Genomic DNA, 23,739 nt, shown 5'->3' on the forward strand with positions numbered 1-23,739 from the left:
GGAGCTCAGTCCTCAGATTCACATCTCTTTTCACAAATAAAAAAGGACGTATTTTTCTTTACAGATGGTCTGACATGTTTAAAACACACACACACACAACTTACACCTCCTCTTGTTCACACATACACACTGCAAATACCGGGTTTCTTCTAAATTTTCACAGAAATGTGAGAGAAGAACGTGCTAGAGTAGATGTTTTAACAACCGCTGTTCAAAACACTAGCTGCTCAATGTCATTTGGTTACTTGAAACAGCAAACACCTGTAGCATGTGTGCGAGCATGTAAAATTGGTCCTTGCAAGTATATTTGCTTTGGAGTTAAGAGTCCTGGTGAATAAGGAAATCTTCAGGCGGAATGCACAAAAATACGCAACAGGTAACATATTAGAGTACATTAAAGAAGTAGTGGAAATCATTCCTCTGGCTGCTTACAGACTAAGCATTCACTGTGACAACAAAAATATGTTATTCAGCACAATTAGCAAATTGAACAGCAATGGATAATTTAGTTTTTTAGGGAAAGGGAGGGGAAACTTACGTGTATGGTGACAATGGTCCTAACAGGACTTTGGAAACATCCTGCTGTCCAAGGGTCATTAGCAGCAAGACCAGGCTTTGGTTTGTTGAATCCACACAGCCTCCCTGCAAATGCAAACACTTTAATAATTAATCTTTGTACTAACGAGAAAATATAGGCAAGAAGGAGGAAGGGGAGGAGGAAAACCACAGCTTTCGTCTTGCCTTTCAAGGATCAAAAGATAACAGGCTAATTTTGTGATCATTTTAGAACAAGCCCAACTACAAACAGAAAAAAAAGAGAGAAGAAAGCCATTTGTATCAGGACTCGCTTGTAAATACTCCTGCAACTATATTCAGGAAGTAGAAACACCTTCATTATATTGTGTACAGAAACAGCATGTTTGGGGTTTTCTTCCTGGTCCAAGAAATAATGTTCCCCACAACCAAGAAGTCACGATCTTTCTATTTCATCATAAGGAAAAAGTGTAGCACGAAGCTATTCAATCAACAGCAGACCTTTTTTTATGAAGCGCCATATATTAGGGGAACAAATGAACTACAGTGGACCCTCGACTTACAGACGGCTCCACTTACAGACTTTTCGAGTTACAGACTTCTCTGGCCGCAAAATTTAGGTTAGACTTGCAGCTGGAGAATCGACCTACAGACCGGAAAAAAACCCAAAATGGAACAAAAACGGCCCGTTACGGATTAATTAGTTTTCAATGCATTGTAGGTCAATGGAGCCTCGACCTACAGACTTTTCAACCTGCAGCCCCCGTTCCAATATGGATTAATTCCGTAAGTCGAGGGTCCACTGTAGGCCCAGCCCTTTGGGCTCCAGGGCAGCTTCTTGAAGCCATCAGGTAGTTTGACAGCAACTCAAGGCTCTTCTACCACTTATGAAGCTCTACTTCATTTCATTATCTATTTTGCTATAGATATACTATCATAAATGCAATACTGGAAAGCATTTCCATCATTGATTTTACTTGGTGCTTGGAAAAGTTCTTTTTGGTGGGTAGGCTACAACTCCTAGACTCCTCCAGCCAGCATGGGCAACGGCCACGGTTGCTGGAGGAGTCTGGGAGCTGTAGCTCAGACAAGGAAGTCCTCCCAAGCCCTGTTTTCACCACTTTCAACTCTCTGATATGAGCACTTCAGTTTATGCCAGGTCAGCAAAAATAGGTGGTTCAAATAAACCAGAGGAATCATATGCTAAGAGCCAGAGACATGCCTTACTGCAAATATTCTGACCTACATCAGGTATTTTCTTGAACTTAAAGGCAATTAAAACATAAAAAGGACAGGACCCTGGTTTCCCAGCTCTATTCTCAGCCTTGAAGCCTATTAGGTAAGCATGAAGATGACCCATCTGTTTCTCTGGCTTTCATTAGGAAGAAATATAGGCAGCACAGTAGCAAATGGCTCCACTTAATGGATCAGAGTCTCATTTACTGCTGGGTGTATTGGCAGCAGGCACAGAACAAGCTGCAGTCCACAATAATCTCCTAATCAAGCAGGCGAAGCTTTCAAAATATAGATGCCTTCCAATTGCCCCCCCTCTCTCTTTTAGAGCCATATTTCTGACCAAGATTATTGGTTGGATTACAGAAAATACATTCCATATTATGTAGCTTCCCATCTGCCATCTATCACAGAGGTAAAGAAGGTATAGCTCTCCAGATATTTTTGAACCACCGTTTCCCTAATTCCTTGCCACTAATTAAATTGGTGAGAGTTGATGGAAATTCCAATCCAATAACATCTGGAATCCTTGTCCTGATGTCATGTCATATAATATGGACATTTTTAAATGAAAGGGGAAAAAAACTAGGTATGTAAATGATGGGAAGAAATCCAGCTGTGAAGTTCTACTCCATTTCCTTCTGGAGAGACATGCAAACCAACCTCCTACTCCAAGCTTTTGTGGAAACAGGCTATAGGCCACCATAAATCCATTCAGAAGTTAACATGTTACTCTTCTGTTGTTCTCTCTGCTGAAGGCCAACATGGCTACCCATCTGGAAATGGACACCACTTACTCTGTAAATCTCCTCAAGTAGTAGCTTTGCACAGTTTGTGCCAAGCTCTTCTGGAAGCACAGCCACCCCTTGACCCTGGGGATTAGAGGCCAGTTCAGCACTGAGGAAAGTGCCGCATGTAGTTTCTGCCACAAGGGATAGCCCAAAACCTGGAGACCTGAAAAGAGAAAGGGGTAGACGGGGATGGATTGAAATGCATTTAGATTTTTTTTTTGAATTCTTTAATAAAAATGGCCACAGCCTCTTTCAATTAGAGACCTCTTCATTTATGCTTAGCTACAAAACAATAATTTGTATGCAAAACAGCTATCATTAAATATCTTTCTCCATTTCTATCTGATTTATCTGATTGCTAAATCTTTTACTGCACCTAGGAAGAATGGAAGTTTATTTGCTTATGTTGCCTAATGTAGTCTATTCCCAATGGCAACGGCTCTCCCAAATTGCTGCCTGGTGCTTTTCTATCTGGAAGCACCAAAGACTGAATCAAAGCCCATCTGTAGGCAAAGTCTGTGTTTCCTACAGTGTTCTAGGGCTCATCCCTTTCTGGGGGGAAAAAATAGAAGAACAGGCAAAGCAGACTATGGAATTGCTGTTTTTAAGGCTACAACAGAATCTACATTGGCTGGGCCCGAGTGGACTGAGAGACTTGCATCTGAAGGGCCAAAGTTGCAATGATGATTATGCTTATCCATGCGTGATGCTAGACTGTATTTTGGTCATTTCAATTCTTCTGCTTCCCCTTTAACTCAATAGTACACAAGTGAATTACAAATCCATATCTTGTCACAGAAGCCTGTGAAAACTTACTTCCCAGAGCTGGCCCCTTTCATATGGTCCGTATAAATGTAAATATCTGGCAGAAATTTATTCAGAATGCTTCTTGCAGCATCCACAATTCGGTTTGCTATCTGAGGGGACACTCTGACAGAATAACTGGTGAACGAAGTTAAGGAATTTCTTACAAGGAGACTTGACAAGAAGAAGACAAGTTTACAGAAAAGAATGGTCATATATTTCCCACAGAGATCTGAGAATATGCACATTTATGTGTGAATAGCATGTACTGTCATCTATACCAGTGGTGCTCAACCTTGGGCCTCCAGATGTTTTTGGACTTCAACTCCCAGAAATCCTGGTCAGCAGAGGTGGTGGTGAAGGCTTCTGGGAGTTGTAGTCCAAGAACATCTGGAGGCCCAAGGTTGAGGACCACTGATCTATACAACAAAATTCAGGAATGTGTCATTTACAGGGTGCAGTTTGCAACACTTACACCAAGCATTCAAGAACAAAGGCTTATGGTGAATAGTTGAAGATGTCTTGAGAAACACAGAGCACCTGCAGAAGTTATAGCACCGTATTACTGAGCTCCAGTTGTACCACAGGACCAGGGAACAGCATATCTACTGCAATTTTATATTTCAGGGAGTGCCTATGCTGGCTTTGACTACCTAAAAATCCCAGACTAGCAACCTGAATTTAGAACAATGCCTGTCCTACTGATGATAACATAACAAAAAATGAGGAGAGTGACAGGGCAAACAAGGTGAATTCATAAAAAGTAACTTGTTCAAGCTCTGGTGCCTTCTGCATTAATCACCTCAATGACTAAATCACTTACTCTATCTTCACTAATCACATCTGCTTTCCTGGTAAAGCTGTGACTTTTACCATGCAAAAACTGAGCAGAAACTGCAACAAAGATTCAAGTTCCCATCTGACATGCATTTCTAGAGTTCTCTGAGAAAGGGAGAGAAAAGACCAAGAATCTGACTTGCTAGCTGTTTTCTTTTAAAACAAAAGTGAAGGTTGGTGAGAGGAAAGGGGTTTGCCATTTAGTTTACCATTTAATTTATCAAGTGAAAAACAGGCTGCAAAAAAGGGTCATCACTTGCCTAATCACTCTAGCAATCAAGAATTAGTTCTGGTCAAGGAAGCTTTGCCAAAGATGTTACTTGATTTGATTTTATTATTTATTTTAACAGTTTTAATCCCCCATTTGAGGCTGTGATTTCCACCTGCAATTATTGAAAAAAGGATACGCCATCCCTCGGATCCGCTTAATTTTGCCAGGGTCAATGTACTGAATAGGCTTTAAAGCTTTCTTAACAGGACAACAGAATATCACTTCACCACCTCCTTTGGGGGGCACACCTCTCCTTGTGATCTGAAAACAGTAAATTAAAGTGTAAGTTATGAAATAGACAAGTGTTGTAATATATACTTGCTTCTAGCTTGGAATTAGAGTCCCCGGAATTATAGCAGTGATTCATGAACTGGTGGCTAGATGTGAGTGAATGTTATGCTGTCCCCCCCCCCCCAGTGTGTAAAAAGAAAACAAAACAGGAGTTAATGAACACTGACAAATCCTCAAAGTATTTCTAAATCACTATTTAGCTACCTCTTATTTGTCACACAATATGAGGGACAAGCTACCCACAGGTAGGTAGCTAAAACTGAAAATTAACTTCAGACTCTTTGAGTGCCCCTCCCAAGTTAGGTGTAATAGGTAGCTTCTGGAGATGGGGCCATCTCAGTGCCAGCATCCCTGTCATGGACTGCCCTCCTTACAGAAGCTTGCATGGTACCTTCCACTTACATTTTTTAATGTCAGGTGAGGAACCTCTTTGGATGCATACACTGATCTTTAAGTTTGTGCATTTTTTCATGGATGCTGTATGTTTTATTATACTATTAGACTTACTGTAGCTGAAATTCTTAGCTTGTTTTAAAAATAGTTTTATTAACTGCTTGTTATTCGTATTTTTGTGTTTTGTTATTGCAAACTGTCCAGAAACATACATACACATAGATACACACACAGAGGAAAATATTTGCCAAGGGAAAAAACCCCAACTGCTGTTTCCCTTGCAATTTCCTTTTTCACTAATCAAGGACTAACTGAAACAGACTGTGTGATGTTTTAAACTAGGTTCTGAGTGTTCCTTTTTTCCTTTTGTGTTGGAGAAACAGAAGAATGTATGTGCCAAATACAAATGAAAATATGCAGAGAGCAGAATTAAGTTCTTACCTTCAATTCCAAATCCTCACCATCAATTCCAAATCTTTTTAATAAAGGTAGAGCAGTTGCCTTAAGAACATCCACCTAAAAGATATTCAGTAGGAAAGCCTCTTTACCAGAACAGCTCACTAGAAATATTTATTCACCAACACATTAAGAAAGTTCCATCTGAGGATAAGCTTTAGATTTATAATGTATCCTGTTCATAATGGAAACACAAGAGCTAAAATTAGCAAATTAATAGCAGAACAGGCATCAACTGATCCTGCCATAATTTAGCTACTAAGAAAAAAAGGAAAAAAAAAGGGGGGGGGAGAGACAGGGCATAAGGGAGGGGAAAGATTAAATAGTTCAGTTTAAGTTTTTACCAAGTAATATTGAACATCATCTGGTATCAACCTATAGAAAATATGTGTATTTGAGCATGGAGACACACAGATCCAAAGCTAAACCAGTGCATCAGATATTTTATTTAGTTTGTTTCTACAGGAACAGTTCCATGAAAATGATATTTGGTGTAACTACCCTTAGATGTTACAATGCCTCCTGGTTTCTGAATTAACCCTAGCCTTTTGCTTGAATTAGTGCATAAGTCTTAAACTCTCGCTCTCTTATATCCAAAAACCTATCCTCAAGTTGCGTTTTTTCAAGGAAGATTTGGAAACAATTCTCTAGTCTTGGCACCTACTGCAGGCTGGACAAAATGTGGTCCTCCAGATGCTGGACCACAATGGCCAGCAGCCCTCCAGAACATAGCCAATGGTGGGGAATGCTAGGAGTTGCAGTCCAATAACATCTTGGAGGATCATAGTCAACCCATTCTTGCCTTACCACAATTTGTGACATATCTACACTATCTATATAGTCACAACAGTTTGATTCCACTTTACAGTGGTGCTTCGCTTAACGAGCGCACCGTATAACGACGAAATCGCATAGCGATCCGTTTTTTTGGATCGCTAATGCGATCGCTTACCGATGGCCCCTATGGCCGAAAATCGCTTTGCGAAGATCGGTAAGCGTTTCGCTTACCGATCTTCGTAAAACAAAGCCACGGATCAGCTGTACGGCAGTTTCAAAATGGCCGCCGGAAGCCCCAAAAGGGCCGCGCGCAGCGTTTTCGCGCCCTGCCCTCGCTTACCGAGGGCGCGAAAATGGCTGCCGGACCGGGATGCATCGCTGAACGGTGAGTTTTTGCCCATTTGGAACGCATTAAACGATGTTTAATGCGTTCCAATGGGCTTTCCCGTCCCGCTCAGCGATGTTTCGCCATAGCGAAGGTTAATCCGGAACGGATTAACCTTCGCTATGCGAGGCACCACTGTAATTGCCATGGTTTCACAGTCTCCAACCCTGGGATTTGGTGAAATATTTTTAAAACTCTGCTAGAGAATTCTAGTGCAATCTGCTCAATTACAACAGAGAAAATACAGCAGTATGAAAAAAATCACTACCAATAATTATGTGCATAATTATATGCACTAATTGGTAGAGATGTGAACATTCCACCTTGACTAACTACAATCCAGTGCACGAGCCATGCCAATTCCACGGCAAACACCTCCTTTTATGCACTGTATAGTATACAATACACAGGAAAGATGAAAGTTGAGGGTCTACTATATGTTAAGGGAAATGTGTATTTCTTAATAGTATAACCTTGCCATGCAGCAACCCTTCAAAGTCATTGCCTAAGCAATTCACATGCAAAAAAGTCCATGTTTTCCACCACACGACTAATCAGAAAAAAGCAAGGTTGTTTGCAACATAGGGACTAAGGCAGCCTCATGTTAGATGACAACAAATCTTTTGCCAGAATCCCCCTGTGGATTTACGCAGGCGTGAACTGCAATAGCCAATTGCCCCTGCATGACAAACTGCCACTCAGATTCCCAGCCACACGCCAAGTTCTGTGATTGGACTCCGACTATGAATGCTCCTGCCAATTTATTTATTAACTGCACTTCACTGCCACAATTTATGCCATTACATTCACACTGGCATAAATCCCCAGTGGGATTCTAGGCCTTATATTTTAAGGGAATAAAATATTTCTATATGGTATGATAGTTTGGCCCTCTAACTCTCAAGGAGCTGAGTTCTGCACCCATGAAATCTGCCTTCTGCATCTGCTGTTACAAAATTCAGCCCTCTCACTGTAGTTCCTGAAAGCACAAGGCCCACCCCCACTGGCAAGCAATATCCTTTTCCATCAAACATGCTGCATCATCCTTGTTTAATATACATAACACTACCCACTTGATTAAAATCAATTATGGCTCCAGCCAAAACACTACTGTTAGAATACAGAATGGAAAACAGGCCCATGCTTTATTTTTTACATGTCTAAGCATAATTTTACAACTTGCTTTTTAAATAGATGACAAGCAGGTTCTGAAGCAACAGACAGGGTTTATTTTAACATTTTCCCATCAAATGTGCGTTCCAAGCTTGCAGCGGACAAGTGCAGTGGTGCCTCAACTTATGAACGTCCCGACTTATGACTATTTCAAGTTACAACCAGCTCCAGCCACAAAATTTTGCTTCTACTTGCGACCGGAGCTTCCATTTACTAACAGAAAAGGGCAGGAGAAAAAGGCGGGAAATTCAAGTTGCTAACTGTAGGTGGTGACAAGGCTGCTTCTTTGTAGCTCTTTTGCCCCAGCAAAAGTGTGTGATCAGAGAAGGCTGCCTGGTAAGGTAAGGTGCTGTTTTCTGCTTTTTAAAAACTGTTCTGGGTGTTTTTGCAGTGTGGCTTTGGGCTGGGGGGTTATGTTTCTGTGCTATGATGGGTCTTGGGGGGTTTGTTTGTTTTTTGGTTCTCCCCCATTTCTGATGGGTCTTGGGGGGTTTGGTTGTTGCTTTTTTGGAGTGTTTTTTCCCATTTCCAATGGGTCTGGGGGGTTGTTTGTTTTTTAGTTCCCCCCATTTCCGATGGGTCTTGGGGGTTTGATTGCTTTTTGGTGTCCCCCCCCATTTCCGATTATCTTGCATGATTCCCTTGCTTTTTCCTTTGTTCTCTTTGCATTTCCAACCTGGTCCCTTTGTTTTCTGTGCATTTCTGATCTGCTCCATTTGTTTTCTGTGCATTTCCAATGGGTTTTGCACGCTTGATTGCTTTTCTTCCTTCCCCTTTGGCCGGAAGGTATTAATCACATTTCCAATGAATCTTGCAGTGTTTTTTTTGGTGATTTTTTTTCTTTGGCTGGAACGGATTAATTGCATTTCAATGCATTCCTATGGGAAACGGTGCTTTCGCTTACAACCATTTCAAGTTACGTCCATCTTTTGGAATGGATTATGGGCGTAAATCGAGGCACCACTGTATTTCAGTTTCAATCTCTCTCCAAATGAATGCAGTTTCATATCCACACTGCAAACCTGGTCATTTCCGCTTTTAAAAGATAGCAAGTCAGGATAATCAAGTCCCTGTCTGCCCCATTTCTTGCTTGAAGTACCAGGAAGCTCTTGGGTATTGCAGCTGCCTCCTTGAGAAAAAGGGGCTGGACTCACCAACACAGAACATCCTGGGCAATGCTCTAACACAGCAGCCCTAAATAGACTGAGACAACACACAACTTTGCCTTGAAATATCCTCTCCAGACATGGTTTGTGTCTTTGTTTCATCTACTGCAAGCTACCTAAAGAATGCTGTGGAGGCTCACAACACTCCTTGGTGCTTCTTCAGATGTTGTTCCAAAAAGCCTTAGTTAACAATTCTACAATTCTAACAATTCAATTATATATTTGAACAAGGCCCTTCTTGGACCCTACACAACACGTTTAAATAAAAATGTACAAAGAATAAGGCCACACCAGGGCTGATGTTAGTGTTAAGCATGGTGAGGTGATTGCCTCTTGCAGCAAGATTCAGGTACCAGGAAAGGGCAGTGAACTGTTTACCAGGAAAAGGGGACAAGTATTTGTGAGATCTTCTGCCTTCAGAAGAGGAAGAAGCCCACTGGCTGATCTTAGGGACAATTCATCTTGATTATGGGGTAAGAGAGGGAATGTCATTGCTGCTTTGTCTCAGGCAACAAAATGCCTTAGTCCAGCCCATCATTTAATGACAATACTGCATGTTTTGCACACAGATGGTCTCACACATGACACAAAGCATCTCTATGCATGTTTACAAATAAAGATACCCAAAATACTTAAAATACTTTGCCTATCATGACAGACAATACAGTAGTGCCTCGCTTAGCGACGTTAATCCGTTCAGGAAAAAATGTTGCTACGCAAAAACATCGCTAAGCGAAATTAAAAAGCCCATAGAAACGCATTAAAACGCGATTAATGCATTCCTATGGGCTTAAAATGTGAAAATCCTCCATAGTGCCACCATTTTCGCTGCCTCTTAAGCGAGGAACAACAGCAGGCGGCCATTTTGTTTTCCCAGCGGCCATTTTGAAACTGCCGATCAGCTGTTTAAAAAGGTCACTTTGCCATTATTGCTTCCCTGCGATCATCGCAAAGCGAAAAAAACCCATAGGGACCATCGCAAAGTGATCACTTTTGCGATCGCAAAAACTCTGTCGCTAAGCGATTTTGTCGCTCAACGGAGTGATCGCTATGCGAGGCACCATTGTACTATGTTTAGCAGACCAACACTCAGACAGAATGTGAAGCAGTTTCCTGTGTTCTCAAGTGCCTAGCAGCTCACCCAGCATCCATAAAAATAAAACAGGGATGGAATGACTAAGGCATGGAGAGTAACTCAGCGTCGGAGCAGAGACACTTTATCAAGCTACCTTGAAACATTGCTGTAGTGTTCTCTATTTATTTGATCTATGGTCTATGTAATGTAATATAATGGTTTATGAATATTAATGTTGCAGAGAGGCGGAGCCGAGACAGATGCTATAAGGGGCAGAGCCTGAGTCAATATTTCAGTCAGAGTGTGTGAAAATTTAGAGAGTTTAAGTCAGATTGAGTTAGTGAGAGAAATGTAAGGGACAGGCCTGCCACCCCCCCCGAGCCCCCCCACGGCAAAGCGGGGCCTTCAGAGATGCATTTTCACTGCTGAAAAAAGCCCCAGGAAGCTTCCAAAAGCGGCACGAGGGGTGGCGGGGGGCGGGGGGGTGGCGGGCCTGCCCCTACCACACCCCCACCCACCCCCTCCCTGGCAAAGCGCCGCTTTCGGAAGCCTCCTGGGGCTTTTTTCAGCAGTGAAAATGCACCTCTGAAAGCGGTGCTTTACCGTGGGTGGTGGTGGTGGGGTGGCAGGCCTGTCCCTGCCGCCACCACCACCACCCCGGCAAAACGTGGCTTTCAGAGGCTTCCCCAGTGCGTTTTCCCTGCCTATTTAGCTGCTGTGGAAGCGTCAAAGAGCACCGCAGATCAGCTATAAGGTGGGAAGTGGGAGGGGCTGGAGCAGGGAAGATGGCTCCCGGCTCTTTTCTGGGATGATCGCTTCCCCCCCCTCATCACAAGCTGTGCAAAATGGGGCATTTGCGATGAGGGGGGGAGCCATCATCGCAAACCGATTTTTCCCTATAGGGAACATCACAATGCAATGGCAAAAGCCATGGCAAAATTTTCATCGGTATGCGGATTCGTCGTTAAACGGGGCACCCGTTAAGCGAGGCACCACTGTATGTGGTTTTCTCCCCCTCTCCATTTATCCTAGCAATGATTCTGTGAGGTGGATCAGGCTGAAGGAGCATTACTGACCAAGTGAGTTTCATGGGAGTTAAACCCAGGTCTCTCAAGTCCTGGTCCAACACTCTAATCAGAACACCACACTCTAGTAACAGGCTCTTCTCCATGCACTCTACAGGTAATGTTATAGAGATACAGAGAAAAAAATCTGTCAGGAGAGGGAACAATCCCTCCCTTACCCTCAGGGTCCACATCCAGAGTGGCAAAGAGGTTAGAATTATGGGGCTTCCAAACAAATGGTTGGAAAGGGAATTTTAAAAATCTAGGCTTGAGTTCCCTGAACCATGATGCTCACTGAGGAGCCTTAGGGGAGCTGCACACTCTCTCTAAGCCTAAGCTCCTGTCAGGGCCGTGGGGGGGATGCAGTGGGGAGGACAGGAGGCATATAAGTTGCCTTGAGCTCCCAAGAGAAAAAGTGCAAGATAAAGTTTGTGTAGGTAGGTAGGTAGGTAGGTAGGTAGGTAGGTAGGTAGGTAGGTAGGTAGGTAGGTAGGTAGGTAGGTAGGTAGGTAGGTAGGAAGGTAGGAAGGAAGGAAGGAAGGAAGGAAGGAAGGAAGGAAGGAAGGAAGGAAGGAAGGAAGGAAGGAAGGAAGGAAGGAAGGAAGGAAGGAAGGAAGGAAGGAAGGAAGGAAGTGGTTCTTCCATCACCGACTTGCCCTGTGGCTCTTTCCTCCCCCTGTCTTCTAACGTTCTATAATGTCACTGCTTCCCATCCACACACACCCCATTCCTGTGGCTGCATTTCCTTCATGGAGGAAGGCTTGAGAAAGAAGATGCACTTTAAGCTTTGTTACTTACCGAAGGATCTACCTGATCATTGGTTACACCCCGGAGAACAATTCTTAATGAGTGCTTCATGAATGGTGCCAAGCAGAGCAGGCTTTCCAAATAATACCCAATACTACGACTTAGGCTGCAATCGTGTTCCAGTGAGCCCCCATAAAGCAGGCCAGGCTGGTAGTATAAAGAAGTACCTTCAAAAAGCAAAAGAAATATTCTAAGGGTTTTCAGTGCAGCTATAATAAATTCAGAAAATTTTCCTATGCATTAGCAGCAGTGTCTTCTAGGACTCTTTAAACTCCTGGATTTAGCCACCAGGCTAAAGCCAAGGTTAGTCCTGCTCAGGAGAAACCCAGTAAAGTGAACAGGACTTGTAGACCACCCAACATTCTATTCAGTAAGAACCATCCACAGTGCTATTTAGAGCAGTGGTATGCAACCTTTTTGACACCAGAGACCGGTTTAGTTGAAGACCATTCTCCGAAGGACCAGGGGTATGTGTCACTTGTTATACAGCAGGTTGTTGGAGGATAGCTTTGAATCGAGCTCATTACATGTATTGTGCTGGGACAGATGAGCGGCGAGCAGGAGGTGAGCTGCAATTGAAGCTCCACCTCCTGTTAGATCAGCAGCAGCTTAGAACCTAATAGGAGCACAGGCTCCTATTATATTTTAATGCCACAGGCACAGCTGATCTAGCACCAGCAGGAGGGGAGCGGGGAATGAAGCTCTGCCTTCTGTCAGATAAGCAGTGGTAGTAGAACCTAATAGGAGAGCACTGGCAGGAGGCAGAATTTCGCTCGCTGCCCACCTCTTTCTTGCTGCTCATCTGTCCCCGTGGCCTGGTCCTTCCAAGGTCACAGACTGGTACTGGTCTGTGGCCCAGGGGTTGGGGACCCCTGATATAGAGGTTGTCTGCTTGATCTGATTGCTCCTGGCAAGCATTTTATGTGAGTCTTATTCACCATCTAGACATAGTCTTTTCTTGTTCCTGGAGGTGTATCTTGGTGGACGTGGCAGTGAAAACTTGAATTTCTGGGCAGCTCTTCTCCATAAGCTGAATGCGGAACAAGTGAAACTTTGACTTTAATTTGGGGTGGGGGGATATGGTAACAGATGCAGTACTTATTTACTGATATTAGGAGCAAAGAGAGAACTCATATAAACTAGATAATGGGGATCTGAATATTTGTCTATTTCATTTTTGTTCCATTTCTTAGAAATCCACCAATATTCCTGCCCCCATCTGGTTCTGCCCTTCACATTGGCTCCCAAGGCTTTTTTCCCCTTTCCAGAAGATTGTGGGTATTTTTGAACATGCTCTTTCCAAACCATGCATTTTTCTTAATATATGGATATAGTATATGCATTTCCCCATTGTCTCATATATGGTTATAAGCATTTTTCAAAGACATGCATTTTGAATGTACAAATTTACTTGGATAGAATCTGAAAAAGGGAAAAAACAATCTAACATATAATTTTCTCTAGGTGATGTCAAATCGAGAGGTGACTGGATGCTGTCATTTTCACAGATCATGAATTGATAAAACTCATGAAATTCAGTTACTGTGAATTTATTTCCCACCTCTACCACAAAATATTTTCCAGAAAAAGAAGCCCCAAACTAATTCCAAATTGAGGCAAGTGTCACTGTCTCTGTCCGTCTGCATATCTTCCAGAGTGCTTTGTGAACAAACATTGGATCTTTCTTTCTGTGACTGCTGTTCGTCTTTCCCAGCAACACAGGACAGGTATGGAAAGAGGGCCTGCCTATAGGATCATACGCAGAGCAGCAAAGAAAACTCATGAGGCCTACTTCAAGGTGAGCTTCTGGTCCTGGTCCGACTTCCAGAAGTGGCGATTTACTTTTTTTTTTTAGAGGAAAACATTTGAGGGGAGCAGAGGACTCTGAAAGCACCAGGATCCATTTTAAAAAAGTCTTGCGGGGCTTCAAAAATCTCCTCGGGGTTGCACTGTAAACCTAGTCCTAAGCACCCAGAATTCAAGAAGTCACATATTTCTATTTTCCCTCCCCCTCCAGTTCCCCATGAAGCTTCTCAAGGCAGGAGGGACCTCTTGCACTCTCGACAGCTCTGTGTGCAGTAATAGCGCTAAACAGATGAGAAATAAATTTACCTGTTTGGTTTATTTCAATCCGGGAGCCATTGGTTATTTTGTCAAGCAGTCTTATAAAATTTGCTTCAAAATCTGTCAGAGAAATATGAAGCATATTACACCCTCATGGCAACCTTAAAAAAATCTGAGAATATGCACTGGATGGCAATAAAAATCTTATTTAACTCTGGTAACAGTGTGTTACTGAAGTAGGCAAGCAAGCAAAAGTTATTCCCCTTTCATAACTGAGGGAAGCAGACAAACAGCAAGAATGTACTCACCCCCCTCAACTGAAGGTGGCAATCCAGCACATGTTGCCCTATACAGTGGTGCCTCGCATAGCGAGGTTAATCTGTTCTGGATTAACCTTCGCTATAGCGAAACATCGCTAAACGGAATTAAAAAAGCCATAGAAACGCATTGAACTTTGTTCAATGCGTTCCTATGGCTTGAAAACTCACCGTTAAGCGAGGGTCTGCCATAGCGCCGCCATTTTCGCGCCCTCGGTAAGCGAGGGCAGGGCGCGAAAATGCGGCGCGGACCTTCCGGCGGCCATTTTGGAACCGCCGATCAGCTGTTCTCCCCTGCTTCGTTATGCGATATTCGCTAAGCGAATCGCTTAGCGAATATCGCAAAGCGAAAAATCGCCATAGGGGCCATCGCTGAGCGAATGCTCCAGCGATGGCCCAGAGCGCCTCGTTAAGCGATTTCATCACTCAGCGAGGCGCTCGTTAAGCAAGGCACCACTGTATTACATAAAAGAGGGCTTTCTTTGAAGGGAACATACACAGGATTGCATCTTCTTGGCAAGGTGGAAGTATTTGTTGTTGTTTTTGATCAACACAATAAATTATTGGTCTCTGAGCATGTCTCTATTGCTGAATGTATCAAATACCCTCACACATATTCCTACAACACCCACTTCTCATTTTCTGTATCTCAAGTGGAAGATACTCTATCACCAAACACTTCATGTTTTAAATCCACATATAAATACAAGACCAGAAAACCACTATGCCCAGCAGTGCTTGAAATCATTGCAAAAGGAAAACTATCAATAAGCCAGAAGTAGAGAACTGATTAAGTGAAAATGTTGTTTACATTGTGGGCTTGTATTTACAGTATTTGTGCATTTAAAACATGAATTTTCTGGTGACAGAATAGATTCCATCTGAGATTTTAAAAAATCAGTACACATCTTCATTCCTAATGCTCATCTTCTCACTAGTTTTCCACACTTACTACATTTTACCCACCTGTTACAACTGTAAAATATCCCGAAGTCATCACTGAAATAAAATAACCTAAAGACCACAGTTCATTTAACTGAGAATCAATCTGAGAAGCACATCAGCTGAAGAAGCAGCCCATCCACCCGGCCACATAGACACAACACTTGAATACTGTAGTCTGATAATCTAATGATTAAACACGCTTTTCTACTGATAAAGAATTGGTGCCTTCTAGTTGTGTTGTACTGAAGAACCCATCATCCCCAACTAGGATGGCATGACTATAATTGCTAGAAGCGAAGAATACTGTGGTTCACTACAGCTGGAGGTTGCCAGGCAGGAGAAGACTAGCATAAAACATAATCAAGGACCATGTTCCATTCAATCTCTGCTACAATGCTAGGCTGCTTGAATAAGAAGCATTCGATGTGTGTGGCTGCTTAGGAAAAAGAGAGAAGCAGGCAATTTAAATGGAAGACACAGAAAAGAGAGGAAACAGTGGCATGCAAATAGATGTGTGGTGGGTACAAAGAAAGGGGAAGAAATAAGACCTAGAGTGCAGAGAAAGAAGCTGAACAGGGGGGAAACAAAGTTCTAGGTTGAGTACAGTAATATATTGATGGGATCAGTGAGTGGAAGAACATTGTTTCCTTTACTAGCTGAGAGAATAACAAATGGAGAAAAAAAAGAAGCATGTATATCAGCAAAACATGAGACTGAATTTAGGCATCACACTAGGTTTTATAGGAAAGCAAGTGAGGAGGCCAATGTTGGAAGGAGCTATGATGGCTTGAAAAGAGATAAAAGCTGGCATGGGATGATGAGAGGAAAAGCAGGGAGGAGGGCAGAAGCAGATGGTGCTGCAAAGAGACCTGTGAGTAAGGAAGCAGAAAATAAGGAGAGGACGTAAAGGAGAGGAATAAAGAGTAGATTGACAGAGAGGAAGGCTCAAAGCAGAGCTTCAAAAATATCCTTTTTTGGAAATCATCACTCAGAATCCCCCAGCCAACATGACCTATGGATCCTGGAAACTGCAGTCCCAAAAAGTAACTTTTCCAAATCCTGGGGCAAGAGGAATCTGTGGTGAGGAAGAGACAGAAGAGAGTGTGCGCTATGGGCAAGAGGAGAAAAGGGGGGTTAAATGGAATGACAGTTAAGAGCATGCTGAGAAGAAAACAACATTCAAATGGGAAATACAGTAAAAATGATTTTCTACATGGCCAACCTGCCTCGTTCTATTTCTGTGTTTCTAAGCATGATGACACAACCAAGCAGGATTTAGTGAACAGAAGTGCCATGGAGGAAGAAAAAGTCATGCACAGTAGGAATCTCTTTATTTAATTCTATTTATTTTCCTTAAAATGCTAGAATCCCTGCAGGGGCTGTATGTTTTCTCTGACACTGCCACATTTTCAAGAACTGGATCTAGCAAATGCTTGATGGAATTTATAAAAGGATTTTGAGCACTGTCTCCTCTGCTCACACTTCACTCCAGCCACTGCAGCTGGAGATTTTTTCCAGTGTTATGAAGGGAAATGTTTGATGCACAAAGTGAGCAGAAAGATGGGTGATGACTCTCATGTGACTCTGCAAAGGTGGACTAAGCATAGTAAGAGGAATGGAGTGAGGACCTGGGAGCCTCAAATGTTGCCCTAGAGGGCAAAAATTATATTAATTTTTGCTCCAAAAAACACAGTAGGGCTTATTTTCAGGGGGTGTTTTATTTTTTCATGTACAACCATCTACATTTATTCAGTCATGTCATCTTCTTCTGGTTGTTGCACAAGGGTGGAGGGCAGGGTTTCACTTAACTGGGGCTTATCTTGGGGGGTAGGGCTTATATTATGATCATCCTGAAAAATCATACTGGGGCTTATTTTCAGGTTAGGTCTTGTTTTTGGTGAAACAGGGTATTTGAAAATAATGCCACAATGAACACAAGACTTTGCTAAATTCATGGGTACAACTTCAAACACAAAAGGCCTTACCAGCAACACTAACACTGATGGACAGAATATTTAGGGTGGACAAGAGCCCCGAAACAAGCCATGAAGGTGAATGCATGTACTGTAAAACTCAAAGGGGTGATGCTGACGGGGAAGCCCTGCCTGTCATGTCCTCACCCCACCACTTAGAAGTCAGCAGCCTTTCCCATGTTGAGCACCAAGACCTTCATAGTTTCTCTAAGCACATGAAATGAACTCACAGCATTTCTGGGGTTAGCTGTCCAGACAACAGAGGGCTGCTAATCATGGAACTACTACAAGCATCTTCAACTGCTTACAGTGCCTACGCACCAAACATATTGGTCTTCAAAGTGTCCAGGGTTTTTTTTTTGGGGGGGAAGGGATATGGGGGACTTACAGGTATGCCCTAACTTCCTCACTTCTTTTTAAACCCCACACGTTTTCAGGCTTAAAAAGCTAATGTCAAAAGTGATCAAACTGTCACCACTCCCAGAAATGGCTGGACTACAATTCCAGTCTGCCCTCAAGCACTGAATATATTGGTAATAAGATTATGGAACTATAGTCTGAAGGCTAACAGGTTTCTCTAACCTTACAAAAGGATGTACATCTTCGCACAGCACACATACATAAACTGCTGTATGCCAGTCTCCTGAACTGGCATGCCACATATTCCTAGATGCAGATGACAATGATCAAGGGCTACTGGTCATGAAATGTATCTGCTATTGGCAGGAGGAAGGCCTCTCAGTATCAGCACTTAGGGCACATGCGAGAGGGCTAAATGCTGCTTGGAGACTTCCCAAGAGATTCCTGCTTGGACACCATATGAAACAGAATGATGAACATTGAGACTGATCCAGAGGGACTCTCCTGCACCACATATCCCTCTCCTCTGTTGTGACTGTTTGGTACACCAAAACTCAGTTGATTCTGAAGTAGGCTTTCCACTCAGATCACATCTGGGAGTGGCAAAGATTGCTGTACCCACCCATCCTACCTTGTAAGGCTGAGCTACACTATCATAACAGATTGCAAAAACATCGACGTCAAGCTCTCCATTTAACGAGGAAACCGCAAAAGCGATCGCAAAACGATGTTCCCTATGCTTTGGGAACTGATTCTCGCAAAGTGATGATTTTTAACAGCTGATTGGCGGTTTCAAAATGGCCACTGGGTAAACAAAATGGCCGCATGCTGTTTTTTGGGATGGATTTTTCGCTACACAGGCAGCGAAAATGGCCGCGCTATGGAGGATCTTCGCTGGACAGTGAGTTTCCAGCCCATAGGAACGCATTAACCAGGTTTTAATGCGTTTCTATGGGCTTTTTAAAATCGCTTTACAACGTTTTCGTTCTCTACAGCAATTTCGCTGGAACGAATTAACGTTGTAATGTGAGGCATGGCCATGTTGGCTGGAGATTATGGGGTTTGTTCAGAGGATGTCCAGTTAGGGAAGGCAGCTCTACATTGTATCAGTTTTGACACAAAGGTGACTTTAGGTCATGTCAGAGCAACAAGTCAACATGTAGCAAGCATGGCTTCTCCTTGTCACTACCTGCACACTCAGAGAAGACCTACCTTCCTCTGTCTCTTTGCCATTAATTCCTTACAACTCTTTTTGTGAAAGTAGCTGTGTCATTTCAAGTCTGTCAGAGACATAGGAAAGCTCTGTAGGCAGGGATGGAAAGGTATGGTCACTCAGATGCTGTTGGACCTCATCTTTCATCAGTAATTATGCTGGCTAAGACTTGTGGGGAGGCCACAACCTGCCCATCCCTTACAGCAACCCACTGGTACCTTCCAGATCATGACAAAGCATTCTGTGTTGGTGAACCAAACACCCCTTCTCCCAACAAAGTGGCTGTGGAAGCAGGTCATGTGTCTGGACTGAGGGAAGAAACGTGTCAGGCAGTCTGAAGGATGCCCAACACAAAGATGCACTCCAGCAAATATTGCAACACAAGGTCTTTCCAAAGGGAAAAAACAAACAAAATTCAAACCTTGAATAACTCGTTTCTGAAGAAAAGTTTAAAACAAGATCTATGTAATCCAAACAGCCAGTTCCTTGACACTAATGTAGTAAGAAACATTTGGGAATAAATATAATACTCTGGAGCTGGAATCCAAGACGCACTTAGCTGAAACATCTAAGTAACTCCTTCTAAGCCAGGGGTCTCCAATCCCCAGTCTGCAGTCCAGTACCAGGCTGTGGCCTTGGCAGGACGAGGCTGCGGAGACAGATCTCTCACCCCCCCCGCACGCAAAGACACCCCCCCACATAAACACAAGGACACCCCCACAGATGCACCCCCCATAAACACATGCACACATATGTATGTACACACACATGCCCCCCACATGCACACATGGACGCACACACCCCATATGCTAAAATAGTCCATGGTGCCAAAAAGGTTGGGGACCACTGTTCTCAGCAACACCTGCCTGAAACTCTGGACAGCTGCTTTCACAGTATGGAAGGAATACTGTACTCAGCTTGCTAGGCTGGCAGCGTCTAGCTCAGTGGAAAAAAAGGGCTGGGCAAATGTAACTATCTACAAATTTCAAACTGCAAGTCTCATCTAGACTTACTGGCCGGGGATGGTGGGAGTTGGGGTCCAACATCATTTGGAGAGCCAAAACTGCATATTCCTAGTATAAGGCAACTTCCTATGTTCTTTTTTAAAAAAATTCTGGTTTTCATCTCAATCTTCACTTCTTGCAATGCTTTCTTAAAAGCAGCTGCGTCATCTCAAGTCTGTTGCCACTTTTGCTACTGTTCTCTTAGTTCAGTGGGTTCGTTTTAGGCAATCTATTCTACCACATCAGGGAAAGGCTGCCTAAAGCTACTGGCTCTGGGGAGATCTCACCCAGGCATGGCCTGCTGCTCCACAGAAGCTATCCAGGGAAGTGCTGACAAAGCCATTGTTCTTCTTCGTTCAAGGAAATTAAGAAGAAAGGCTTGATACTTCCAAAGAGGCAAACGCAGGAAGAGAAATGTGCTGGCTCACAGGCTACACTGAGAAGTTCTGGACTGGCAATCTTATGACACTGTTCATTACTAGGGAAAGTTACCTGTTTTGGAGACAGCTTCCAGAGTCCCCCAACCAGCATGGCCAGTGATACTGCTGGCTGGAGGATCCCGTGGTTACTCGCCCCAATAAGTTGTCCAAGCTCTGTTCTTTGCATTAATTGCCAGAAAGGCGCTGGAAGAAGCCAAACCCCCTCGCAAATAAGGAATCTATGTTGCCTTGGGCGACAACTTCAGCATCACAAGAACAAAATCAAGCTCTCTATGGGCTTAGCATCTTGGTGCGCGACTGTCCTCTCCGCTTCCGCCGGAGGTTTACCGGTTTGCTGCTGCTGCTGATGTTGTTCCCACGCCGGGAATTCAATCCACCCGCCACTTTTTCCATACAAGCCTCCAACAGCCGCTCTCCGCGTCGCCTACCTGCCTGGCCACCGCCGCCGCCTTCCTCCTCGCCCCCTTCCGTCAACCCTGTTCCGACGGAGCGACACCACCCTCCCCAACCCCACACGTCCCCAAAGAGCAGGCGAACCTCTCAGGCCGGGGTTGTCATCCTTGGCCCGGATCTTGCGGATTTTCACCGGCCGCCCGCTCAGCGTGGAAAGCACCAGCCTCTGCCGCAAAAAGTTGCACCCGACGTAGCTGAGGGCAGGCGATTGGCTCGCCATGTTGTTGCTGGGCGCCGGCGGACAACCAGCTGCCGATGCCCCCGGTCGGGAAAGCCGCTCACAGGCTGCACGAGGAGGCAAGGGAGGAAGGGAGAAAGGATGCGCTCCGCGACCGCCACAACACACTCGCAGGAGCAGCGCCGCCGCCGCCGCCGTTGCCCCTCCGTGCCCGGCGCGCGTCCACGTGGTTGGGAAACAGGAAGAGCGAGCACCGAGGCAGCGGAGGGGTCAAAGGGGAAGGGGGCGGGGCTTGCGGCGAGTGGGGAGCCGCGGAGCGGGTTGGGCGGCGGGCCATCGCCTGAGAGGAGCAGCGGCGGCGTTAACGGCAGCCGGAGAAAGCGGCGGAAGGGAAGAGCGAAGGGCCAGCGACGCCTTGGGGGGCTTCAGCTGGTTTGCCATAAAAGAGGGTCTTTTAACTCCAGGCGACTGTGTGTGTGTGTGTGTGTGTGTGTGTGTGTGTGTGTGTGTGTGTGTGTGTGTGTGTGTGTGTGTGTGTGTGTGTGTGTGTTTCTGTGTTGCTTGCATATTTCTGTTCTGACTAAACGCGATCCACCTGGAGTAGGCATTGGCCATGCCACTCCAGTATCTTTGCCAAGAAAACCCCGTGAACAGAAACAAAAGGCTTAAAGATATGACGCTGGAAGATGGGACCCTCAGGTCGGAAAGCGTCCCAGAAGCTGTTCAACTTTGGTTGGCAAGAATGAAAGTCACTCACCCAGTAGGTTCCTCATCTTCATCAGGAAAAGTGTGTGTGTGTGGGGGGAAGGATCCAGATAGGGAAAGGACATAGAAAAGATTAGCAGTGATCAACAGAGAGTGGACAAATATATGTGATCTCTTGAGAGCTCTCCTTTCTTGAAAGGAGACCAAAGGAGACTGTGATGTGAGGGGCTTTATACAAGGCTGTACACCTAAGGCGATTGTGAGGTGTACTGGGTAGTATTGTGAGGTTGGGATGGCAAAGGTGATGGTGATAGGTTGCTTGCTTTCTGTTTGATAGAAGAAAGAGGCTATTGCAATCTCCAGAGCCTTGAAAAGTTACTTTCTTAGAATGCACCTTCTGGAATCCCCTAGTCATGCTGGCATGTAGATTTGGGGAATAGTAATTAGAAACCTCCTTTTCATGGATTGCTCCCTTGTCGTGGCGAAGGAGCTTGAGTAATTCAGAAAATCTATGGGCTATGCCGTGCAGTACACCCAAGACAGACAGGTCATAGTGGAGAGTTCTGATTAAAGGCGATCCACCTGGAGTAGGCTTTGGCAATGCCACTCCAGTATCTTTGCCAAGAAATCCCCATGAACAGAAACAAAAGTCTTAAAGATATGAGTCTGGAAGATGGGACCCTCAGGCCAGAAAGCGTCCCAGAAGCTGTTCAACTTTGGTTAGCAAGAATGAAAGTCACTCACCCAGTAGGTTCCTCATCTTGTTCAGGAAAAGTGTTTCTGTGTATGTGTGTGGGGGGAAAGGTCCAGATAGGGAAAGGACGTAGAAAAGATTAGCAGTGATCAACAGAGAGTGGACAAATATATGTGATCTCTTGAGAGCTCTCCTCTCTTGAATGGAGACCAAAGGAGACTGAGATGTGATGGGCTTTATACAAGGCTGTACACCTAAGGTGATTGTGAGGTGTACTGGGTAGTATTGTGAGGTTGGGAAGGCCAAGGTGATGGTGATAGGTTGCTTGCTTTCTGTTTGATAGAAGAAAGAGGCTATCGCAATCTCCAGAGCTTTGAAAAGTTACTTCCTTAGAATGCACCTCCTGGAATCCCCTAGTCATGCTGGCAAGTAGATTTGGGGAATAGTAATCAGAAACCTCCCCTTCATGGATTGCTCCCTTGTCGTGGTGAAGGGGCTTGAGTAAATCAAAGAAGCTATGGGTTATGCCGTGCAGTACACCCAATACGGACAGGTCATAGTGGGGAGTTCTGACTAAACGCGATCCACCTGGAGTAGGCTTTGGCCATGCCACTCCAGTATCTTTGCCAAGAAAACCCTATGAAGAGAAACAATTGGCAAAAAAAAGATACGACGCTGGAAGATGGGACCCTCAGGCTGGAAAGCGTCCCAGAAGCTGTTCAACTTTGGTTGGCAAGAATGAAAGTCACTCACCCAGTAGGTTCCCCATCTTGTTCAGGAAAAGTGTTTGTATGTGTGTGTGTGTGTGTGGGGAAGGATCCAGATAGGGAAAGGACATAGAAAAGATTAGCAGTGATCAACAGAGAGTGGACAAATATATGTGATCTCTTGAGAGCTCTCCTCTCTTGAAAGGAGACCAAATGAGACTGAGATGTGATGGGCTTTATAGAAGGCTGTACACCTAAGGCGATTCTGAGGTGTACTGGGTAGTATTGTAAGGTTGGGAAGGCCAAGGTGATGGTGATAGGCTATAAGCATTTGTAGATGACTTGGTGTTTATTTTTGAAGATGTGTTGGAAACAACATTGTGACTATTGGAGAAAATTGATGAATTGGGAGAAGTAGCCGGATTGAACATAAACAAAGGAAAAACTAAAGTCATAGTGGAAAATTTAACAGCCCAACAACAACAAAAATCAACTCTCAGATATTTCAGACCTACAAATATTTAAACAAGTTAAATACCTTGGAATATATCTAACTGCCAGATGCGTAACAATAAAAGAAGATAATTATATAAAACTACTTAACCAAATAAAAATGGACGTAGAAAATG

General features: G+C 44.1%; 1 protein-coding gene across 4 annotated transcripts in view; it reads right to left on the bottom strand.

The window, feature by feature from the left end:
* The window catches only part of RCL1 (RNA terminal phosphate cyclase like 1), a 28,752-nt gene extending 7,501 nt beyond the window's left edge, over positions 1-21,251 (bottom strand). The window contains exons 1-8 of one of the 4 annotated variants that reach the window (XM_020801537.3): positions 20,911-21,251; positions 14,170-14,241; positions 12,049-12,224; positions 5,596-5,670; positions 4,607-4,731; positions 3,375-3,500; positions 2,565-2,721; positions 539-642 (exon numbers count right to left, since the gene is read on the bottom strand). In XM_020801537.3, coding sequence (XP_020657196.3) covers positions 539-642; positions 2,565-2,721; positions 3,375-3,500; positions 4,607-4,731; positions 5,596-5,670; positions 12,049-12,224; positions 14,170-14,241; positions 20,911-21,046 — 971 coding nt within the window. In that variant the 5' untranslated portion in view covers positions 21,047-21,251. Of the gene's footprint in view, positions 1-538; positions 643-2,564; positions 2,722-3,374; positions 3,501-4,606; positions 4,732-5,595; positions 5,671-12,048; positions 12,225-14,169; positions 14,242-20,425; positions 20,775-20,910 lie in introns of those variants that run through there. The other 3 variants (XM_020801540.3, XM_020801538.3, XM_078385046.1) reach the window with 3 other exon arrangements.
* Between the last annotated feature and the right edge of the window lie 2,488 nt (positions 21,252-23,739).

Source organism: Pogona vitticeps, chromosome 2 (assembly GCF_051106095.1).
Source record: "Pogona vitticeps strain Pit_001003342236 chromosome 2, PviZW2.1, whole genome shotgun sequence".
Classification (NCBI taxonomy): domain Eukaryota; kingdom Metazoa; phylum Chordata; class Lepidosauria; order Squamata; family Agamidae; genus Pogona; species Pogona vitticeps.